Raw genomic sequence first — 21,905 nt, 5'->3', positions numbered from 1 at the left:
ACTGGCCAAGTTCAAAAAACAAAAAAATGCTGAGGTTAGTAGCCTTATAATGTTTACGTAATTCACAGTTCAAAATCTCTGATTCATTGGTGCAAGTCAAACTCACCTGCACATAGTGGGGAAGATCTACACATTCCTTTGTGAAGCAAGAATAAAGCATTGAAATTTCAGCATTAATTGTCAACAATAAATTACAAAAAAAGAGCTGAGATTTGAAACAAAATTTTTTGAATTCATAATTTATAAACAATATTATTGATAACTACTATTCTATTTTTCCCCTTTGGTTAAAAGAAAATGATTGCCTTGCTGAAGCAGACATTCTGATAGAAGGTGGGTAATAATTTAAAAATAAAGTTATGATTATCTTTAGATTTATTCAATCTTTTATATTTTATTGTGCAATTAAAAGTAAATAATTTACTAATGCTCTTTAAATGTTCACTTTTGAGCAATTATTTTTATTTAACAAAATACATTTGCTAATATTTCTTGCACAACGAAATGCAATTGCATGTATGGGAACCTAAGAGATAATCATCTTACTAACTGAAGGAATAGTATATAATGAACGGATAAATAAAATAAATGATCCTGGACAGTCATACAAGTCCTAACAACTGTGTCCAGACAGCAGTTCAGTTACCTAAGATCTGGAACCTAGATCTTCTGACAGTGAACAATTATTATGTGAATGGTTGAGTTTGGTTGCAACAGTCTTCTTTACTTTCCCTTCATTTCCCAGCTCCTTGAATGGAATAATTGATAATGTGAATTGTTAGGTTACTTGGTCATAGAAAATCCTGCTCTGAATAACTACTGGTATTATATTCTTTGTGCACATTACCTTTAAAATCTGAATTTCTTAGTAATGCATGATTTTAGAATGTTGAAGATGTATGACAGAGAAAAACAAATTTAATATGTACAGAATAGCTGTTTTAACTGAGTAGCAACAATAACTTCAAAATAGAATGTAATACATCATTCTGCTGCATTTTAAAAATATTGATAATGTTGTACCATTATCTGTGATATTTCAAGCATGATTTATTTCTTGAGTACATAAGTTCAAGTTAGTTTATTTTCATGTACCTAAGATACCATTCTTTTTGCATGTTTACGTCCACACTGACTTCTAAATAAAACTGTAACTGTGCCATCTAACAAAATGTTTTAAAAGTTAAGAGTCACTGACTTAACCTCCAGGTGGTATTTCTAACATTTCAAAAACAAATTTCTACAGCCTCTGTTTGCCCCTAAAATATTGCCATTCATTCACACCACATGTGTACACATATTACTGCTCTACGAATAAGAACCTACAGCTAAATTTTTACTACTGGTATGTGTTGTAGAATGAATATGAATGTCTTCTGTTCAAGCATTGTAGCTTTTACTTGAAAAAGTCTAAACTGAAAAACACACACACACACACACACACACACACACACACACACACACACACACACACACTAACTCACTCACTCACTCACTCACACACACACACACACACACACACACACACACACACACAAACACACCATTAAGTACATGCTACATTAAAACTTACTCGAATTTGGTGTATTGTCAAATGGATAGCTTGCTACAAGTGCCCCTCCATGTAGACCTCCTGATAGCACAAACTGAATCTTAGAGATCCACTCTTTCACTGCATCTGTTTCCGGCTGCCCTCGTTTGTTATTCTGCTTGAAATAATCTGGGAAGTTGCGGTTTAAATCAAAACCTCGTGCATTGTACCTGAAATATCAAATGTCAGTTACTGATTACTGTACTACAATCATAAGGATTTGTATCTTAAAAGTTGTTCATTTAGAAGTATAAAATACAGCACTTTATAAACATATTGTCAATCTTTTTGATGAATATTCAAGTGTTGTAGAATTTCATCTCTAGGGAACAAGAGTTCTTTACTGATACCTGTAAGAAGCAAGTGTGAAGTTCAGATGGCAAGTATTGTTGTTTATTTCATTTAACCATTCATTGGAATATACAATAATGTATTACAGTATGCCAATTGTTGTTATAAGTATAACATTGGAGCGAGTTTTATTCCTAACAGTGACAAGGATCATGGTGTGTGAGACACATCAGTAGGCTCTTCATATCAACATTGGGGGTACATTTACATTTTTTTCTGTATTCATAGGTCCAGATTTACTGTAAGCTTGTGTGTGTTGCCATAACTTATAAGCAAAATTTTCGATGCTTATTGAAGTACATTAATGCTGAATGGAGTATCCTCAAATATTTTAGTGGATTACCACTTGCACTAGAGTTTGCTGGGCAACATCCAAAAAAGAAAATTATGATTTTGGCCAAATAAGATAATCATAAGTGAATGAGCATACATGCAGATGAACATTATTAATCAGTGCCTTAGTCAAAGATAATTGTTGTACTAGTGTCAACAGATAAAGTCAACATTCATTAGTAAATACAGTTTGATGAACCTCAACCCTGGCATATGAAATCCATCTGCAGAAGATGAACAAATACAGCAAACATGCTGCACGGTTTTTCTCACAACTATTAACCCAAAATTCCTTTAATGCAATATGTGACTGTGGAATGTCTAGGGATATGTGAAAAGCACTTGAGATTTCTGTACACTTTGAATGCGAACATTTTATGTTAGGCTTTATCGTGGCTGTTATTGACATTCAATGAGACAACAAGTTTACTGTTACCAGTCGCTAGTGACTGGTAACAGTAAACTTGTTGTTTCATTTAATTTCTGTACACATTTTAATTTGTGGAATACAGTAGGGCTTCTGTATGTCTGGATTTTTTCAGACCCTTTTTGGGCCCAGAAATTTGAATTTGGAAGGAATTTTAAAATTTGTTAAAATTCTGTGATTTTGATTTACCTTAGTGCAGAGGCGAATTATGCAACAAATTTGCACCACAGTGTTCCATGTTAGCAAAACTGAGTGCTGTAATACACAGCTGTTAAAGACTCCATATAATGTATGCCTCCATTGCATTGTTATGATAGTTACGTGTCAGCAAACTTCATGCTGTAGCCAGAATTACCAACCTTAGTGATATAACTATGTCACAACAAGCTTAATTCCATATTCATTACTACATAGAAGTACCACATTTGAACATAAAGGTTTCTACACAGTACTTTCTTGAAACTTCGTAACTATCTTGTGTAATGTATGCCACAGCGGGTGGTTGTTAAGGAGTGGGAACCACGCCTGTGTTGTAAAGTGCTAAGTAAGATGTTGGAAATTCTTTCCCCTGCACGATGTTCTGTTTCCCCCTCTCCCCATACTCCTGAAATAAGTTTTATGACATACTGCACATAAGTTCTCAGTCAGTGTTTGGTTGCAGTTTTGATAGTGAACTGGTGTTTGATAAGCTATTAAATTAATGACAAATATCCCTACAAGTGCTGGTTTATTATAAAATTGCAAGAAAAATATGGTATCATTGTTTTAAATGTGGCAGGGATGAATTCAAAAGTGAGATAAAGGAGGACGAAATTTACACTCAGGAGTCTGAAAAACACAAACGAGCTACCCAAGGAAAAGCATTATCTTCAAAACAAACTGTTTTCCATTAACTCAAGCTGTAAAGAAGAAGATGAATTTTGTGCCACTGAAGGCACTTTTGCGTCTCATATTGGGAAACTTTATAACAGCTGTAAAGCTATGAACTGAACAATTAGGTTGATAAAATCCCTTATTCCAGATTCCAGTGATGCAAAAAAGTTTTAAGTACAAGAATGAAAACAAAAGCAGTAACAAACTCAGTATTTGCTCCTAATTGTGTTGAAAGTGTTGCAAGGAGTTTAGAAGATAATGACATAACTTCTTGTGGTATTTCTACCGATAGCAGTACCGGTAACCATGGACCAGTGAAAATATTCCAAGTTGTTATTCACTGCTTTTATTAGAAAACTAGTTGTTTGCAATCCAATTTAATTGATTTGGATCAATAACCTAATTCGGCTGCAGACACTGTCCCTTTGTTTTTGGAATGCTCTCCAGAACATGGGGCTCCTGGGTAAATGTATAGTATTCACAGGAGATAGTGGTAACAAACTGTTTGGATACTGGTGTTGGGATTCAGAAAGGAAAAACATTTCTTCAAAGCTATAAAAAAACTTTTACAGACAGAACTTTTGATTGGGGTTAGGTGTTGAGCTCATGTATTCATCAAGATATGGGCACACTGGAGATGGATAGTGAAAGTATAATTTTCAAACAGTTCCAATATTTCCAGAACCATACAGTCTGAACAACTAAACTTCACAAATTTTAAGAATTGCTCCATACTGTATACAGGAAATTGTTATCCTATAGCAAAACTAGGTGGTTATCATTACACCCAGGGGTAAACAGACTTCTCCATATGTTCGTTACTACAAAGAAGTATCACATTTGAACACAAAGGTTTATACATAGTACTTCCTTCAAACTTCTCTGAAATCATATTTTCTCTCATAATAAAAGCCACCTACAATCATTAATAAGTTATTTGAAAATAAAATTAGCAAGATCTATTTACACCATTTACAAAAATTTGTTAGCGTGTCTCATTCACACACAGCACGGTTTGAGAGAAAAACTAATTTGTTTTTTGAAATCCTTGGAAACTTACTGTCCGTTGATAGCAAACTCACTGATTGTGAGGCCAATATGTTTGTGTGCAAAACAGTGAAAGCTCTATTGGACTCAACAAAAGATGTACAGAATATCTGCAGAAGTGATTCATATGAAATGTTTCAATGAATTCTGCTGCCTGAAGATGTTTGTGGATATAGAATATAAATGTAATCATGATTACAGTAATCTTCAATATCACACAGAATGGGTCATGTATTTTTAGAAATCCAGACATCCTTCCCATTATTTGGAACTGCTTACACTCACTCACCCACTGCATGGACAAGGTCAGCTGCCATGTAGGCTACACTGAAGACCTTATACGACAAAGAGTTTGTGGTGAGCATTTATCCACTTCAGCAAAAAAGTTTTCTCACTGTAATTTAGTGATGACTCAGGGTTGCAGTTATGTTGAAAATAGATGAAATCACACCAACTGAAGCAAGTGGGTGAACCACTTTCAGATAAAATGATAATAAGCAAGTTGTTGTCATCACTAGAGGTACAAATGTTTTCTGTTTAGCATGGGAGTCCATCCCCTTTGAGAAGCCAACACTTAATGGGTTAACTTCAAGATTACTTACTGAGGAAGAGAGAAACAATCAGTTCAATCTGCCAGATATAGCTGTGGCCAGTGTGAGCAGGTAGGACTGTAAAAATAAAGCAAAGTGAGAAATGAGAAGCTGCATTTATTTTAAGAAAAGAGGTCATCTGACATCAGACTGGAGATTTTTGGAGTTCAAAGAAGGCAAAAGGCTCTGGATGTAAATGCCTTCATTTGTATCAGTCAAGGAGCTGACAAAGAAGATTATTGGGTCATGGATATAGGTGCTAGTGAGTATATGTGCAATATGAGAGACTTGTTTAAGAAACTGGACAGTGTGCAAAGTTCAATCAAAGTTACTGTGGGCAATGGTAAACTTCTTGATGTGACTGGTTGCAGCACTGTAGAACTGCATGCATGGAATGGGTTAAGTTTACCAAAACAGTACTTAGTGGAGTGTTTTTTGTGCCTGAATTGAAATTCAATCTGTTTTCGGTAGGAACCATGTTGGACAAAGGCTTATGTTTAGTGTCAAACAAGGAACAATGTGAATTATTGAACACTAAAGGGGAACTATGCATTATATAAACATGTCAATAAACTGTACTGTATGTTGCTTTCCTTAAATGGAACACAATCAGAACTGTTAGTGGTTGATGTAGGCAGATAAAAAACGCTCTATAGTTTACAGTAATGACACTGGTAACTTTTCATTGGTCAATGTTGGTAGAGAGTGTGTGTGTGTGTGTGTGTGTGTGTGTGTGTGTGTGTGAGTAATGAACTTTGGTGTGGTACATTTGTCTAAATATGTTGAAAACTGGAGTATTTGGCATCAGAAATTGTGCCATCAGAGCATTACACATATGAGAGAATTATTGTCCCGCAGATTTCGTTGAAAAATTTGCCACCTGTGAAGAGTGGAGGATCAATATATTTTTTGATTTTGTAGAATGATTACTCAGATAATTGTAAAATATTCTTTATTAAACAAACGGATGTGGTTAAAGGGTTGGTCAAGGACAATGCAGAGAGAAACTGGTCTAAAAATTAAAGTTGTAAGGAATGAAAATGGACAGGAGTTTACAAATACTGATTCAGGAACATCTTTGAGTGGAAAGGCCATAACTCTTAAAGAAGCACCATGTACACACCACAGAAAAATGGAAAAGCTAAAAGAGAAATGTGCACCCCTTTGTTGAAGCTACTCATTCAATGATTTCCAGAAGGTCCAATCATTTCTGGGCTGAAGCAGTTACCACAGCAGCTTGTATTTTAAATCAAACAAATTCAAGTCCTAAGTGAGATAAAACTCCTTTTGAAACCTTTATGGCAGAGAATTATCCTTATAAGATTTGATAATATTTGAGGTGCATGTGTATGCCTTGTCCTAAAGAAAAGAGACTGAAACTAGACCCCAAAACAAGATAGGTTTATTTAGGATTATGATGTTGATGTGTGCAGGTACAGAATATTTATACCTTCCACAAAGAAAATTGAAGTGCATTGAAATGTAGTTTCTTGCCACCTGCAGTATCTGAAAGGAAGAAGAAAACTTGTGTCCCTGTAATAGAATCAGACATTATTTTTGTGATGAAGAGAACATAGATAAAGTTTCAGAATCATATGGGCAGAAAGATATAGAAATGAGGATTGCAGTTGCAGAAGAAAATAGAAGTCAGCTTAGAGAAGAACTAGAAATAAATGAACATAGAGCAAATGGAGAAGATTCTTTTGAGAATGCAGGGGAAAATATAGATGAGGATGAGAGGCCTTACAATTTAAGAGCCAAGAGGAGTATTCAACATCCAAATTACTTAGGGGATTTTAAGTTGGGCTTTTGACAGCACATAATGATGATGACTCAAGCACCTACACTGAACTGATGTTTTGCAGTGATGCTGAAAATTGGAAAGATGCCATAGAAGGAGAATCACAAACCCTGGAAGAAAATAATAAATGGAATTATGTATGCAAACCAAATGATTGTAATGTTGTTGACACTATATGGATTTTTCTATGTAAAAGAAATGAGAAGGTAATGTTGTTTCTTATAAAGCTCATCTTATAGCTAAAGGTTTCCAACAAGGAACAACTTATTTGTAAATATGCACTACAGTAGCAAAATTAACTTCAGTGTGACTTTTTCTGCCTTTCTGCAATGATAATAGCTTTCCCATTTATCAGCTGGATGCTTGTAGTGATTTCCTCTATGGAGAGGTAGCTAGAGGCTTTTATGTTGAATTACTTTTGGATGTTGCAATAAAATAAATGGTAAAGTTTGTAAACTTAAAACTGATCTGCATGGTTAAAAGGTTTCACCCAAAAGTTAGAATGTTAAATTCCAAACAGTGATAACTGGCTTAGGATTTGTAACTAGAGATTTTGAGTATTACTTGTATATGGTGCGACTGAATTCATTAGCCCAATTAACTGTTGAAAATAAAGGAATGGAGTGTTGATATACCTAAACCAACTTTGGGTGAATTTACTTTGGTGAGAAATGAAATGGTTTCCAATATGTGAATAAAACACATAAAATATGATCATCTTACAAAACTATGTAAGCAAAGCTATTTCACGGATGAAGTTGGCACTTGACTTCATTGTTCTGTAGCATGTAACAGCCTAACAAAAACACAATGTCATTGTTTTCAATTCTATCTCTGTACAGAGTTTAGAATTTTTTATTTTGCCCTCGTACTGCTATCACAGCAATGTCTTCGAAGGACATCCTTCAGTTTAGAAAAAGGACAACAATCTCAGGGTACCAATCCTTGGCAGTATGATTCATGTGCTACTGAATTTCAGCTTCCTTAGCCTATCCACGGGGGGCAGCGAAGTGTGCTTTATAGCACTGTCATGATTAAACTACATGGTCCATTTATTAATATTTGTCACATCAGACTATACTTCAATGCCCTTTTGGTAATGAACTGAGTTTCTTATTGTACCCCATTCCTAGAAATCACTATGTATAACACCATCTGGAATCTAGTAAATAATGCTGATGTCAGGGTTTGGAATTATTTCTTGGTTACTCTTATCATGCTTCATGTTTGTGTAACAAAGATTCATTTACAGTGGCAGTGCTTTGAAGAAGCTCTTCAGACTCATTATATAATAGAAGCTACTGGCAAATTTGTGGTCTGAGACCTTCCATTTCAGATGACAAAAAAAACAACCAAAAAGAAGTTTTTATTAATAAGCAAAACAATAAGATATCCTATTACTCTTTTGTCAGTATTCCACAGACTGCTGTTTTGTCTAACTGTAGCAAAGATTCACTTACAGTGACAGTACTTCAAAGAAGCTCTTCAATCTCATGTAACTTAACAGAAGCTGCCAACAAATTTGTGGTTTGTGACCTTTCTTTTCAGATGAAAAAAAAAATCTTTTATAAATAAGCAAAACAATAAGATGTCCTACACATGCTCCTGAAATCCTTAATGTAGAAGTAATTTTTCATTGAATGTGATTCGCTGATTCGCGAAATCTTGTTTATCAAACAGTTCTCGTGTTCTAACTTGGCTTTCTACAAGCCATCTACTTGGTCACTCAGTGATTACACAAGGAAACTGTTAATTTAAAAAAATCAGATTAGTTTGTGAATCCTGACATAAGCAAAATATACTGTCGAAAAAACTCTACGACTGATGTTGCTTAGATTGCAGTGGTGAACTTCCGACAATCTGTTCCATTTGGGTTGCAATAAGAAAGTGAACATGCACTGTGGTACCCAAGTAAGATTGTAGATACTGGAGGCATGATAGCTAGTTTCATATCCTCGTTTGCTGACATATGAAGCCAATGAAGGCATTATTAAATTAATCTACATTAGGCTTCATTTATTTTCCATATCTCAATGATAGCTAGTTTCCATATCTCAATGATAGCTAGTTTCATATCCTCATTTGCTGACATATGAAGCCAATGAAGGCTTTATTAAATTAATCTACATTAGGCTTCATTTATTTTCCATATCTCAAACAATCAAATGATTTCCGCCTCTACTGCCAATTTCTAGTTTTCAGTACCTACAGATAATTTGGAAAGAGGCATGCAAAATCCACATTACATCAGCACATGTACACACATGCATTAGCTACCTGCACGTGTTCTGAAACACACTTATTTTCTCCTCTTTTCACTATTTGTGTACTATTGCGTACCTCTCTTTGTCCTTCTCCAATACCTTCTCAAACACCCATTGCTACCAGTGCTTGGAGTTTAAATCTACCTGCCTGTAACTTATCTTTATTATGTTTCACAAAGTGCATTTTTTCTGCCATAGCTATTACTATTTCCAGTATTTATATCATGGTTTTCTAAGTGTTGGGTTCTACGTTAGATGTAACATCTATTACAACACGTGTGCTGTAATGAATACCCCCTGCCAGATAAAGGAAGTGAAGCACCCAGAAAGGGAAGAGGAAACAAAATGAAACTTAATCCATTGAGAGACTGCACGTAATTGTTTCACTGATAACCAAATCTAGTCACATTTTCAAAGAATTTGGCAGAATGAGCCCACTTATCAGTGTGTCATTGCACCCCCTTTGGCCTGCATGCATGCACTAATTCAGTTTGGAAGTGTGTCGTACAACAATTGTATCCTCTTCTGAGGCAAGCTGGCCCATAACTGTTGTAATTTGTCATTGATAATCTGGATGTTGACACTGGAATGAAGTTGACTTCCGAGTTGATGCCATATATGTTCTATCATAAGTGATCATGTATGATCAGTCATGGTGCAGGCTACAGAGTTACCTCAACATTACACAGAGTTCATATGTGTTGTGAGTGGGCAAGCATTGCTTTGTTGAAGTGTGGCACCACAATGCTGATGCGTGAGAGGTAACAACACATGAGGATGCAGGACATCTGTGATGTACGATTGTTCCATCAGTTTCCTGAATCACTGCCAGCTGTGACCTGATAACATACCCGATGGCTCCCCACACAATGATGCCAGGAACGAAACAGCTGAGTCTCTCCAAAACATTGGAAGAATGGAACCTCTCCTACGTCACCACCATATTGGCCAACAATCATCATCTGGGATTGTGCAGAACCGTGATTCATCACCAAACACAATGCAATGCCATTCATCAGCAGTCCATGCTTCATGGTTATGGCAATTCTCCAAACACAGCTATTTGTATTGTGATGTTAATGGGGGCCTCAGCATGGAATAGCAATTCCTTAGTCCATCTACTGCTAGTCTCCAATGAATAGTGCGGAATAACACAGAATATTTCACAGTATGTTCTCATATGGCACACACGATGTGAAGGGGTTACAATATGTTTGGTGTACAATACGGCAACCCTCTCTTGTGGTCAGACATAGTCGACCACAACCTTAATGGCGAGTATGCCTGTACTCATGTTCCCATGGTGTCCAACATTGTCATATCCAATTGCTTGAAAAGTCTGGATATTGGACAGCTTGACCAGCTGACCAAATGGAGACCCACATTGCAGCCCTATTGAAAGCCTGTCACATGCTGATACCGCTGTCTCACATTAGAATGCGGCATCTTCGTGTTACTCACAGTGATCTCTCATATGACGGTGTTCACACCTGGTCAGAAGCGAGAGGGTGCATAGTGGCAGGAAGAATGACCTACAGTACTCATTGCTAAACTCGGAAAGGAGTTCAGTATGTAGCATAAAATTTTTTAATACTTTTCCAAATGCGAGAAAGCGTCAGTGTGGTCGCACAACAAATTTCAGATCAAATCTGAAATCAGTTCTCCCAGATAACACCTCCTATTCTGAAGTCAAGTATTTAATTAAACAGTGATAACATCTGTAGTTTAGAAGAGTCTACTTTGTTGTTAATTTTGTTTATTTGGGAACTTGAGTAGTGACGAAGACAAATATACTCATTTTAATCCAAATGTGTTATTTAGTTATCTGTGAATGGCCAGCATGAAGCTATACACAGAAACAAACCATGTGCACGAAACTTACTGCCTCAGTCTAAATCATTTTGATTAAAATACAGGAACTTGTGAGTCAAATATCTAATTTACTAGCTAACTAACATCATGGATGCCAGAAAAGATACTAGAGCACCTTAGTGTACATAATAGCCAGCTAAGAACTGCAAAATGAACTCAGCAGCATAGCACGTTAAGAGGAAATGTGAAACTACAAGTGGCTTTGTAGACCTGTAAGAAGCACCTGTGGGTTTGCATCACTTCAACAGAAGATTGAATGGTAAACGTGACAAGTTCTTATGTGGGCTAAGGATGCTCTGCTCAGCAATTGACCTTCCGGGTATTGATGACATGCAGCATCAAATCATTGTCATTGCCTCCACAGATGAGTTCATGTTATGAAGGAATAAAGGCAACATAAAGACAATGAACATAATCATATGTTCAGAATCCGAAGTAAGAGATGTTGGAGATTTCAGATTTGTGAAAATGTTTTCTTACAATTACAAAATGGAACAGACGCAGACAAGTTCAGCGAGTGAGATGCACTGAAATGCAGAAGTTTCAGCGACTGACTAGAAATGCGATTTACGAAGGAAGGAAAGAGGGAAGGATGATTAGTGTTTAACGTGCTGTTGACAACGCGGCCTTTATGGATGAAGCACAAGTTCGGTTTCCGAGAATATGGAGAAGGAATCGCTCCGGCATTTGCCAGGAGCGATTTACATAAATTACGGATAACCTAAATCTGGATGGGGATTTGAACCCTCGTCCTCCCGAATGCGAGTCCAACATGATTTACGGTATCTGGAGTTTTATTTAAGACAGTTCGACAGAAATCCGAGAGACGAACAGTATAGGCAGCGAAAAAAGTGCTACGATATTTGGAGAATACAATAACCGCAGAGCTTGTTTATTAGAAATCAACATGGAAACAGTCATATTCTGGAGAGGTGACTTAAACGACGAGTGTATTTCAGCGGATATGTGATACTCTTGGTGATGCTGCAGTGACAAACAGCTGATTATGCATTAAACACTACCGAAGGAAAATTCGTTGCTCTAACCGGACCTCCAAGAGAAACCAACCGGCAAAAACCCTCCTGAACGATATACATGAAGTAGATGTGCAGCTGGGTCATATGTAGATAATAGGCCTGCAAAATACTTGCAAATAATCGTAAGTCGTCGGAAAGTGAAAATTATTTGGCAGGAAAGATAGAAAAGAAAAAGAATTTGGTGTGCTTCACAGTCCCAAGTCAGAAATGCTACGCACATTTCCTCGCAAAAGTAATGGACAATGTGAACACGAATCGGAAATCATGTGCTATGTTAAATGTAAGCATAGGCTTCCACGGCCAGAAGAATTTTATTGACACGTACTGTGTTATTGTCGGTGCACTACAGGTGTAGAGTTCAGCTACTACAAATCAACATCACGGATATAAAGGGCCGGTAGGTCGAAAAGAAAGACAGCGATGCTGATTGTTTCGGTTTGCGTTAGTTAAACGAAATTAATTCTATGAAATTGGTGGGAACTGTGGATTAATAACAAGACAGTTTGTTTTCTAAAAAATGACGTGATACCTGATTATTTTTAAGACTTCAAACTATTTATGTGGTGCTCAAAAATATATTGTATCCACATAAATGTGGCAATTGTGTTTCAAACAATGAGACAGATTGGGTTCCTAAAAATAAAGTGGTATGTGGTTATTTTCAATATTTCAAACAGTTCATCCAGGGTTTAAAATACAAATAATTTCAACGAACTTTCAACAACTTACACTGTTGATTCAACATCTGTTAGAGTCACAAGAAAGCACAAAATTACAAGAAAGACAATTGAAGAAAAGTTGGTCTTTAAGGTCTCTCTGACTACGAGGTCATGGGAGAATTCCCCAAGTTCAGCATGAAAGTCGAGTGCATAACGTTGCTCTAAATGCCGCTGTTCTGTTTTCGTAACACACAACAAAAACAAATCTCACTGATGGCGCTCTCGAAAATCACATCATGGTTGTGCAGAGCTGAAACACGGCCTGAGCATCTGGAAGGGATGAACAGATCGGGCTACACAAGTAGAACAACTCAGAGATGCCATATGGCTCGCAGTGTTGTCAGTCTCATTACTTCTCTCTCACAACTCGTAGTCCATGACTGCACGCAGGAAAGAATAGGAACATGGGCGTATCCAGCGAGGGGCGGGGGGGCATTCTTGTATTTAAAATGTTTATTAAAAGCAGTTTTTCACTGGTTTACTGTTTTATTTAATAAGAAGTGCTGTATGTTGTCTGTTGTCTGGAGTCCTTGTTTCCTGGGACTAGTATGACCTGCCCCCCCCCCCCCCCCTCTAGTTCAGATCCTGGGTACGCCCTTGAATAGGAATAAAGTCGAGTCCTTGCAATTAAGAAGCTCCGGTCAGTGCTACGTAATTAACTGTCTGAGGTACCGAATTTAATTATCACATCGTCAGCTTGGTCACTACAACGCTATCGAAACCAAATCCTACATATTCATGGATGGTAAGTATTTTTTTCGTGTGGATGACACATCATGGTCAAAATATAAACTGGTTAATATCTTTAAAAAATGAATGGTTGGGGCATGTATATTTCATGCTTCCTTTCCTTCTTCACTCAGTTTTGTGTATTTACAGTGGAAGAAAAATAAAGGGTGAACATAAAGTGAGGGAACACTTTTAATTATTTATTGCACAAGAACTAAACATCGTAAAGATGTCATACATGTTCCATTTTGAGGAGAAACTCTAATTTTTATTTTTTTTTTACATTCGACATGCGAACCATGAGTAACCCCGCAGATGTCAACACGGTATAATTGAAATCTTGCCTTACCCGTCCCAGCATGGCATCGTTGACTGTAGCAGTCACTTCCCATATTCTCTCCTGGAGCTCTGCTACATCACGTGGTAGAGGCGGTACATTCACCAGATCTTTAATGTGTCCCCACAGAAAAAAGTCACAAAGAGTGAGATCTGGTGATCGGGCAGGCCATTTCATCAAACAGCTGTCCCCTTCTCTAGCATGGTCGATCCATCGATGCAGCAGCTCCGTGTTCAAGTACCCACGAACTTCACGATGAAGATGGGGTGGATCCCCATCTTGCTGAAAGATGAACGGAGGATCCGATTGCATTTGAGGCATCAGCCACTGCTAGCCAGTGCTCGGCAAAGAAGAATGGCCGGTAAAGTTTTCGACGTGAAGGCACAAAAAAAATTACCTTTGGGGAATCAAGCTCAAATTCAATGCATCGTCTGGATGCTTTGTACCCCGGATTCGACAGTTATGCCTGTTCACTTTTCCATTAGTGTGAAAAGGGGCTTCGTCGCTAAAAATTAAGCGATCAACAATGCCATTCCCATCCTCATTCAGCTGTCACAACTGCGAACAAAACTCAAAACGTTTGTCTTTGTCGTCGTCCTTGAGCTTCTGCACTAGCTCCAATTTGAAGGTTTCATAGACAGCTTCCGTCGCAGGACTTTCCACACTGTCATTGGAGCCGTTTCGAGTTCACGGGATGCACGACGCACCGATTTCTTTGGACTCCTTATCAATGTCTCTCGTACGTGCTCCACATTCAACTTCACTCACACTGGGACGTCCACTTCCCCTTGCTGGGCACAAGCACCCCTTCGTAACGAATTAGTTGTGCCAGTGGTAAATGGCCTTCCTTGTTGATGGCTTCTTGCCATACTTGGTTCTAAATATCCACTGAACAGCTGTAGCACACTTGTTTTTGTCAAACTCCAATACACAGAAAGCTCGCTCCGCACTTGAACTCGCCATGTTTGCGACTAGCGCTGACCATCGGCAAATTACCAAACAATGCTGTGGCGATATACACAGGAAAAAAAAGTCAGGGCTCTCTTCAAAATGACATATGTATGATATCTGTACAATGTTTGGTTCTTGTGCTGTAAATAATTGAAATTGTTCCCAGACTTTATATGCACCCTGTATATAACGTGAGATAGTATATTGTATCAGTGAGACTATCGTTTGTGTTTATTTTTAAATGACTTTATTTACTGTAAGCGAATATTTCCTCTGAGATTTAATCATCAATGAACAGTAGCTTAAAAGTGTGTGAACAACTGATAATATAACTGAAGATTCATCAGTTTTCGACAAAATAAACAGCATAGCTTCATTCAATAGACAGCTCACACCATGATTTCATAACAGTAAAACAACAGGATAAGATAGAGAGAAAGAGAAGCTATCCTCATAAGTGTATGACAGTCACCTCCCCTGGCCGCCGTCACATTGGCCCTCACGAGCCACCTCAAAGCCGTCAGGGTTCATAGATGGCAGGATATGGATGCGTGTGTTGTCCAGCAACCACTTGATGTACGGGTCTGTGTGGTAGCTTGTAACCAGATACTGCAAAAGAACATACGACATTCGTGAACTTGGTTAAACAGCAGTTATATGCATCAGTGAAAAAAAAGGTAAAAAACTTAAATAGCCATCACAATGTGATTCACTTTTTGAAGGGCAACTGAACATGAAGGTATCCATAGTTTGCATGGCACAGGGAATCCTAAATGTATTATTTATGCCTTCCACTGATAACGTGAAAATCTAATGCTCCTCTGTCTCCAAAACTGTACACAGATACCCCAGAAAACCCTGAAATTTTATTTTATAGTTGACTATGCTTAGTTCAATCATAAGAATGAACCTGAAACGCGATGATTGGTCAGCAGCCGTAGCTCTCATACACTGGTATTCTTCCGCTCTTGGAAGTAGGTCCACCTCTGGTATTAGATATCTTATTACTGTGTCATTGTGAAAGAAATTTAAGACACTCTGATGGATTAAAAGCCATCAACGGTTTTCTTAATCATTCTTTAGCTACTTAATTTGTATTTCAAAAATTGTGTGTAATCACAGTCTTTCTAAACGCTACTTATACTCTGATTGTCGCGCTGCTCATACGAACTGTGAAAATGGCGGGACTGCTTCCTGCTTCGTAGTGAAACACGCGCACGGAACACCGTTAATGGCGAGAAACAAGTTGTTCTGAACGTTATTCACAAGATTGCAGGGAAGAAATCAGCTTTGATGTTTTTCAAGACACACTGTGTACTAAATACAAGGGAGGGTGCTATAAATACATGCGTGGCGTAAGCGGTAGCGTCGTAAACGCTAATCGTGTAAGATAGCTGGCGGCAGTTAAAAACGCATTGTGTCTATAATTTTCTTTGTTTGATTTGAATAATGTGAAATTCATCAAGTATATGTTAATTAACTCATACTTAACCGTCATTTTTCAAGAAAAGTGCACGTCTTCTAGTTTCTAATTACATATCGCACTGAAAATTGTGGTTTTCATTAGAAATATACATATTTAACCATCGATATTTTTTAAAAGATTGTTGAAGTTAATAAAACGTTACACAACTAAATTTTTGTAGGAAAATTAAAAATCAAATACTGTTTATTTGAATATGCCCATTCTTTTGTAGGATAGGTGTTGTCTCACACGAGCCAGAGTAATAAGCATCGTAAATACAACGAAAACAATCATTTTCGCGGCACCCAGTACACTGAATAAATGCTGCATTTTTATAGTTGTCACCGTAACATTTGCAATCTGAACCCAATGTAACTGATCTGGAGCCAAGTTCAGGGATTCGTCGCGAGACATAACAAGACATTTAATTGCCGAACGTACCGGAACTAATGCACGAAGCCTTGTGACACATCACTGCCGAACGATGGCGAAATGCAGAACAGCACGTCATAAAAGAGATGGAGTAAATGAGGATTTTTGATGGCGTGGAATTCTGCTTATTATAGCCTCCTTATCAAGTAACAATACAGAAATGTACCTTATTCCGATATGGGAGGAGTAGGCCTACAGAGATTACCAGACGACTGACTGCAACACCTTCAGTGGCTTCGATATTTAACTACATGGGAAATCAGCAGTGCACTTTTACGCCACACGTAGCTCATGCAGAAAGATTACCCTTGTTAAAGATAGAAATTTTCATCAGTCTTGTTTTTAACTGCAATACTACGTTAGCTTAGGTCGAGAGCATGTTATATTTTCCGTCCGATGTATCGCCTGAACTTTGCCATGTATTATTCCATTCTGTTTAAAAATTTAATTACATTCAAAGCTATATTGTTTCTCTGCTCGTCTCTTTTTACGCCTTTACTGCAACTGTTCACATCACTTTAGGTTAGTTGGATCATTTGCTTGGCCAGTGCTGTCCAAGTTAAATGCGCCGATAAAGCTACTGCCCTGTATCATCGCTGAAATGATGTACGCGTAACGCACAGCATAATACATATCCTCATTATCGTACTTGGCTGTACTGGAGACAGCTTGGCTTCCGCTCCACGTGAAACGAAATCCAATAAGGTTTCCAGCAAAGGTGGAAGAATACGTAGTGTGATATTTACATGAGGTTTATTCTTCCATTCCGCAGGGAGGGGCGGGGGCGGCGACGGCAACACGAGATAAGTAGAGCACTTAAGTTGTTTCCATTTGTACTTCACGTAGTTTCTTCGTCCATATATTTCCTATATTGCATTTAGTATCACAATTACAAAGTATACTTTAATTTAACATTATCTTACAATATATATGAGAACATATTTCTGCAACCGAAATGCAAGTTTTGAAAGTCCTGATGGACCTGTAGTGTGTATATCTGATGAGAAAGAACGTACTTACGAAATTCCTAAATGGAGACCTAATACACCTAAAGCCTGAAAATTAAAACTTTTATCATGATATTGCAGATCACATGATTGCCACAGGAAACACAACAGAGTGTGTACTGTGTACCTGTCTTTTGGACCTAAAAAGTTTCTTATTCGAATCCTGGAAGGAGAATATTGGAAATAATTTGTCAACACGCGAAGACAGATTCTCATCATTGCAAAAGTACTGCGGCAGGTGAGTCAACAAATACTATTTAAATGAGTAACATGTTAAACAGTCAAAACTATAAGAACGCTTCGTACCCACCAACTTTAACATATATTTATTAGTCACAACGCAGTTCGGCGCCTCGGTTTCGTATTCAGGAGACGATCTAGGTCGTTCGTTCATCAATATAGCTACATTAACACAACAACATGTTACTTTCTGGACTTTTGTTCTTTTTGTGCTTTGTGTTAACGTGGTGAACTCTGCTTCCGTACTTCCCACTTTTCAAATTACAGTAATTAGTCACGAATCAAAGTACCCCCCCCCCCCCCCAACCCGACTATCACAGAGCCGGCCGGTGTGGCCGATCGGTTCTAGGCACTTCAGTCTGGAACTCGCGAGCGCTACTGTCGCAGGTTCGAATCCTACCTCGGGCATGGATGTGTGTGCTGTCAGGTTAGTTAGGTTTAAGTAGTTCTAAGTTCTCAGGGACTGACGACCTCAGATGTTACGTCCCATAGTGCTCAGAGCCATTTCAACTAACACATTTGGCAGTTTGACCTAAGAGGATATGTAGCTGTTGGAATTTTAATACCGTTTAGAATAGCACTAAAAATTCCTCCAAGTTCAAGGTAATTCCAAGTCTACGACTATGCTGTGTTCCAAGGACACATATCTATTGCTCAGAACAGTGAGTCATTCAATGGGATTTATCTAGGAACTTCAACTACATAATGCAAGATTTTCCACGGGAAATTTGTAATAAGGGGTGGCGAGACAAAAGTATCTCACTGATTTTGTTTCGGATACCTATACGTCCTACACATCATGGGTGTATAAGAAAATGTGAGACACTTCCATGTCTTTACGTGCTGTAAGTCAGTTTTCCTCGTATCCTGATTCAGTGGCCTTATAAGCTTAATAACAAACGAAGACAAGTTTCACTGAACACTTGACCACGTTGCAAGAGTCTCTTCCACTTGTTGTAGGAGTAGAGAAGTAAAGAGAGCACGCTGAGGAATACGCTACCATCCGCATGTCGTAAATCGGATCACGTATCAGTGACAAGGTTGGTAACTGAGAACATATAGGATCGGCGAATGCAACGGTCATGTCTTATGTACATCTTCGCAGTCACGAAGATGGAAAAAAACCAGAAGAAATCGGCTGGAAACAGAACAGTACCTGACATATGATAATCTCTGCTGTCAGAAAATCGTGTCAGTGTATTACGAACACTGGTGCCATTCGCAGCCCGCTGCATCCTTAATGGAGTACATAATTACATTCTAGCAGTATGACAACCCATTGCTTATGAGCTGCACTCTGCTGTATACGATAAACGACTGTGAAACACAAATTAAAACTGTAAGATTTGTTTGATTCCTTTCACATAAAATACTGAAGATGATAACCTAGCAGAGTTGACCATTCTCACAAAAGTTGCTGCATAAGGGCCTCCGCAGCAGGCACCAGGTTCAGTGGTTCCTGCACCCACGCTGTCCATCGGCGACGGAGGCTGGAATTTGCACTCCATTATCGCAACTGGACGTCCACTGAACGGCGCAGAGAGCCTTTTCAGGTGCATCACTTGTTTTACTCCATTTTACAGACGGTCGTTGGCGTCTACTGCTCTGCAAAATTCGTCGGAAGGGTCCAGACCGAAAGAGGGATGTTATGGTCTGGGGAATGTTTTCATGGCATTCCCTGGGTGAATTCGTCATACTGGAAGGGACATTAGTGCATGCATCTATCTTTGGGGACAGTGTCCACCCTTATAAGCAGTTCGTTTTTCCCTAGCGCTATGGCAGCTACCATCAGGACACTGCAGCATGTCACACGCGTGGTTCGAAGAGTACCAGGACGAATTTACCGTACTCCCCTGGACACCATACTCCCCGGATTTAAACCCAGTCGAAAATCTGTGCGACTACTTTGATTGCACTGTTGGCGCTATGATTCCTCAAGCGAGAAACATAGCGCATTTGGTCACGGCATTGGAGTCGGATGGCTCTACATCTTTGTCGGTGCCTCCCACAGCCTCACTGACTCTGTTCCTGCACGTCAGCGCTACAAAACGTGGTTCTTCAGGCTTTTGACCGATGGTCACATTACTGCTTCTAAGGATGGCTTATACGCAGAGTCGATGTTTATATTACACTACTGGCCATTAAAATTGCTACGCCACGAAGATGAGGTGCTGCAGACGCGAAATTTAACCGACAGGAAGAAGATGCTGTGATATGCAAATGATTAGCTTTTCAGAGCATTCACACAAGGTTGGCGCCGGTGGCGACACCTACAACGTACTGACATGAGGAAAGTTTCCAGGCGATTTCTCAGACACAAACAGCAGTTGTCCGGAGTTGCCTGGTGAAACGTAGTTTGATGCCTCGTGTAAGGAGGAGAAATGCGTACCATCACGTTTCCAACTTTGATAAAGGTCGGATTGTAGCCTATCGCGAATGCGGTTTATCGTATCGCGACATTGCTACTCGCGTTGGTCGAAATCCAATGACTGTTAGCAGAATATGGAATCGGTGGGTTCAGGAGGGTAATACGGAACGCCGTGCTGGATCCCAACGGCCTCGTATTATTAGCAGTCGCGATGACAGGCATATTACCAGCATGGGTGTAACTGATCGTGCAGCCACGTCTCGATCCCTGAGTCAACAGGTGGGAACGTTTGCAAGACACCAACGATCTGCACGAACAGTTCGACGACGTTTGCAGCAGCATGGACTATCACAGCTCGGAGACCATGGCTGTGGTTACCCTTGACGCTGCATGACAGACAGGAGCGCCTGCGATGGTGTACTCAACAACGAACCTGGGTGCACGTTGGCAAAACGTCATTTTTTCCGATGAATCCAGATTCTGTTTACAGCATCATGACATGGCTACATCGCAGTGAACGCACATGGAAGCGTGTATTCGTCATCGCCATACTGACGTATCACCCGGCGTGATGGTATGGGGTGCCATTGGTTACACGCCTCGTTCATCTCTTGTTCGCATTGACGGCACTTTGAACAGTGGACGTTACATTTCAGATGTGTTACGACCCGTGGCTCAACCCTTCATTCAACCCCTGCGATAGCCTACATTTCAGCAGGATAATGCACTACCGCATGTTGCAGGTCCTGTACGAGCCTTTATGGATACAGAAAATGTTCGACTGCTGTCCTGGCCAGCACATTCTCCAGATCTCTCACCAATTGAAAACTTCTGTTCAATGCTGGGCGAGCAACTGGCTCGTCACAATACGCTATTCACTATTCTTGATGAACTGTGGTATCGTGTTGAAGCTGCATGGGCAGCTGTACCTGTACACGCCATCCAAGCTCTGTTTGACTCAATGCCCAGGCGTATCAAGGCCGTTATTACGGCCAGAGGTGGTTGTTCTGGGTACAGATTTCTCAGGATTTATGTTCCCAAATTGCGTGAAAATGTAATCACATTTCAGTTCTAGTTTAATATTTTTGTCCAATGAATACCCGTTTATCATCTGAATTTCTTCTTGGCGTCGCAATTTTAATGGCCAGTAATGTATATGTATGCTAGTACACAGGCCATACTTTTATTTTTTAAATTGTTCCAGTCCCAGGATTTTTATCTGTCTCTTATCACTTCAACTTCTGGCAGTGTTTTTTAATGTGAAAGATGCCGAGTTGTACCGTCGATCTGACGTTATTTTAAAATGTAGGTCCCTCTATATATGGCTGGATAGGTCAGTTCAATGATCGGAAGAAAGCTATGGTATAGCCTGGTAAAGCACCGTGCTGTTCAGACAAACGCAGGAATCTACGACGATTTTGTCTTTTTCTATTCTTACAGGAGATAGTGACGTGTCTTTTGAAGTGTGGAT

At 38.9% G+C, this 21,905-nt stretch overlaps 1 protein-coding gene across 3 annotated transcripts in view; it reads right to left on the bottom strand.

The window, feature by feature from the left end:
- Window positions 1–21,905, bottom strand: part of LOC126465694 (carboxypeptidase M) — a 500,418-nt gene that overhangs the window by 87,092 nt on the left and 391,421 nt on the right. For all 3 annotated transcript variants that reach the window (XM_050096325.1, XM_050096327.1, XM_050096326.1), the window contains exons 4-5: window positions 15,395–15,531; window positions 1,574–1,761 (exon numbers count right to left, since the gene is read on the bottom strand). In XM_050096325.1, coding sequence (XP_049952282.1) covers window positions 1,574–1,761; window positions 15,395–15,531 — 325 coding nt within the window. The remainder of the gene's footprint in view (window positions 1–1,573; window positions 1,762–15,394; window positions 15,532–21,905) is intronic.

This window comes from Schistocerca serialis, chromosome 1, assembly GCF_023864345.2.
Source record: "Schistocerca serialis cubense isolate TAMUIC-IGC-003099 chromosome 1, iqSchSeri2.2, whole genome shotgun sequence".
NCBI lineage: Eukaryota > Metazoa > Arthropoda > Insecta > Orthoptera > Acrididae > Schistocerca > Schistocerca serialis.
The sequence above is the reverse complement of the archived record's forward strand: the minus strand, read 5'-3'. Positions and strand labels throughout refer to the sequence as shown.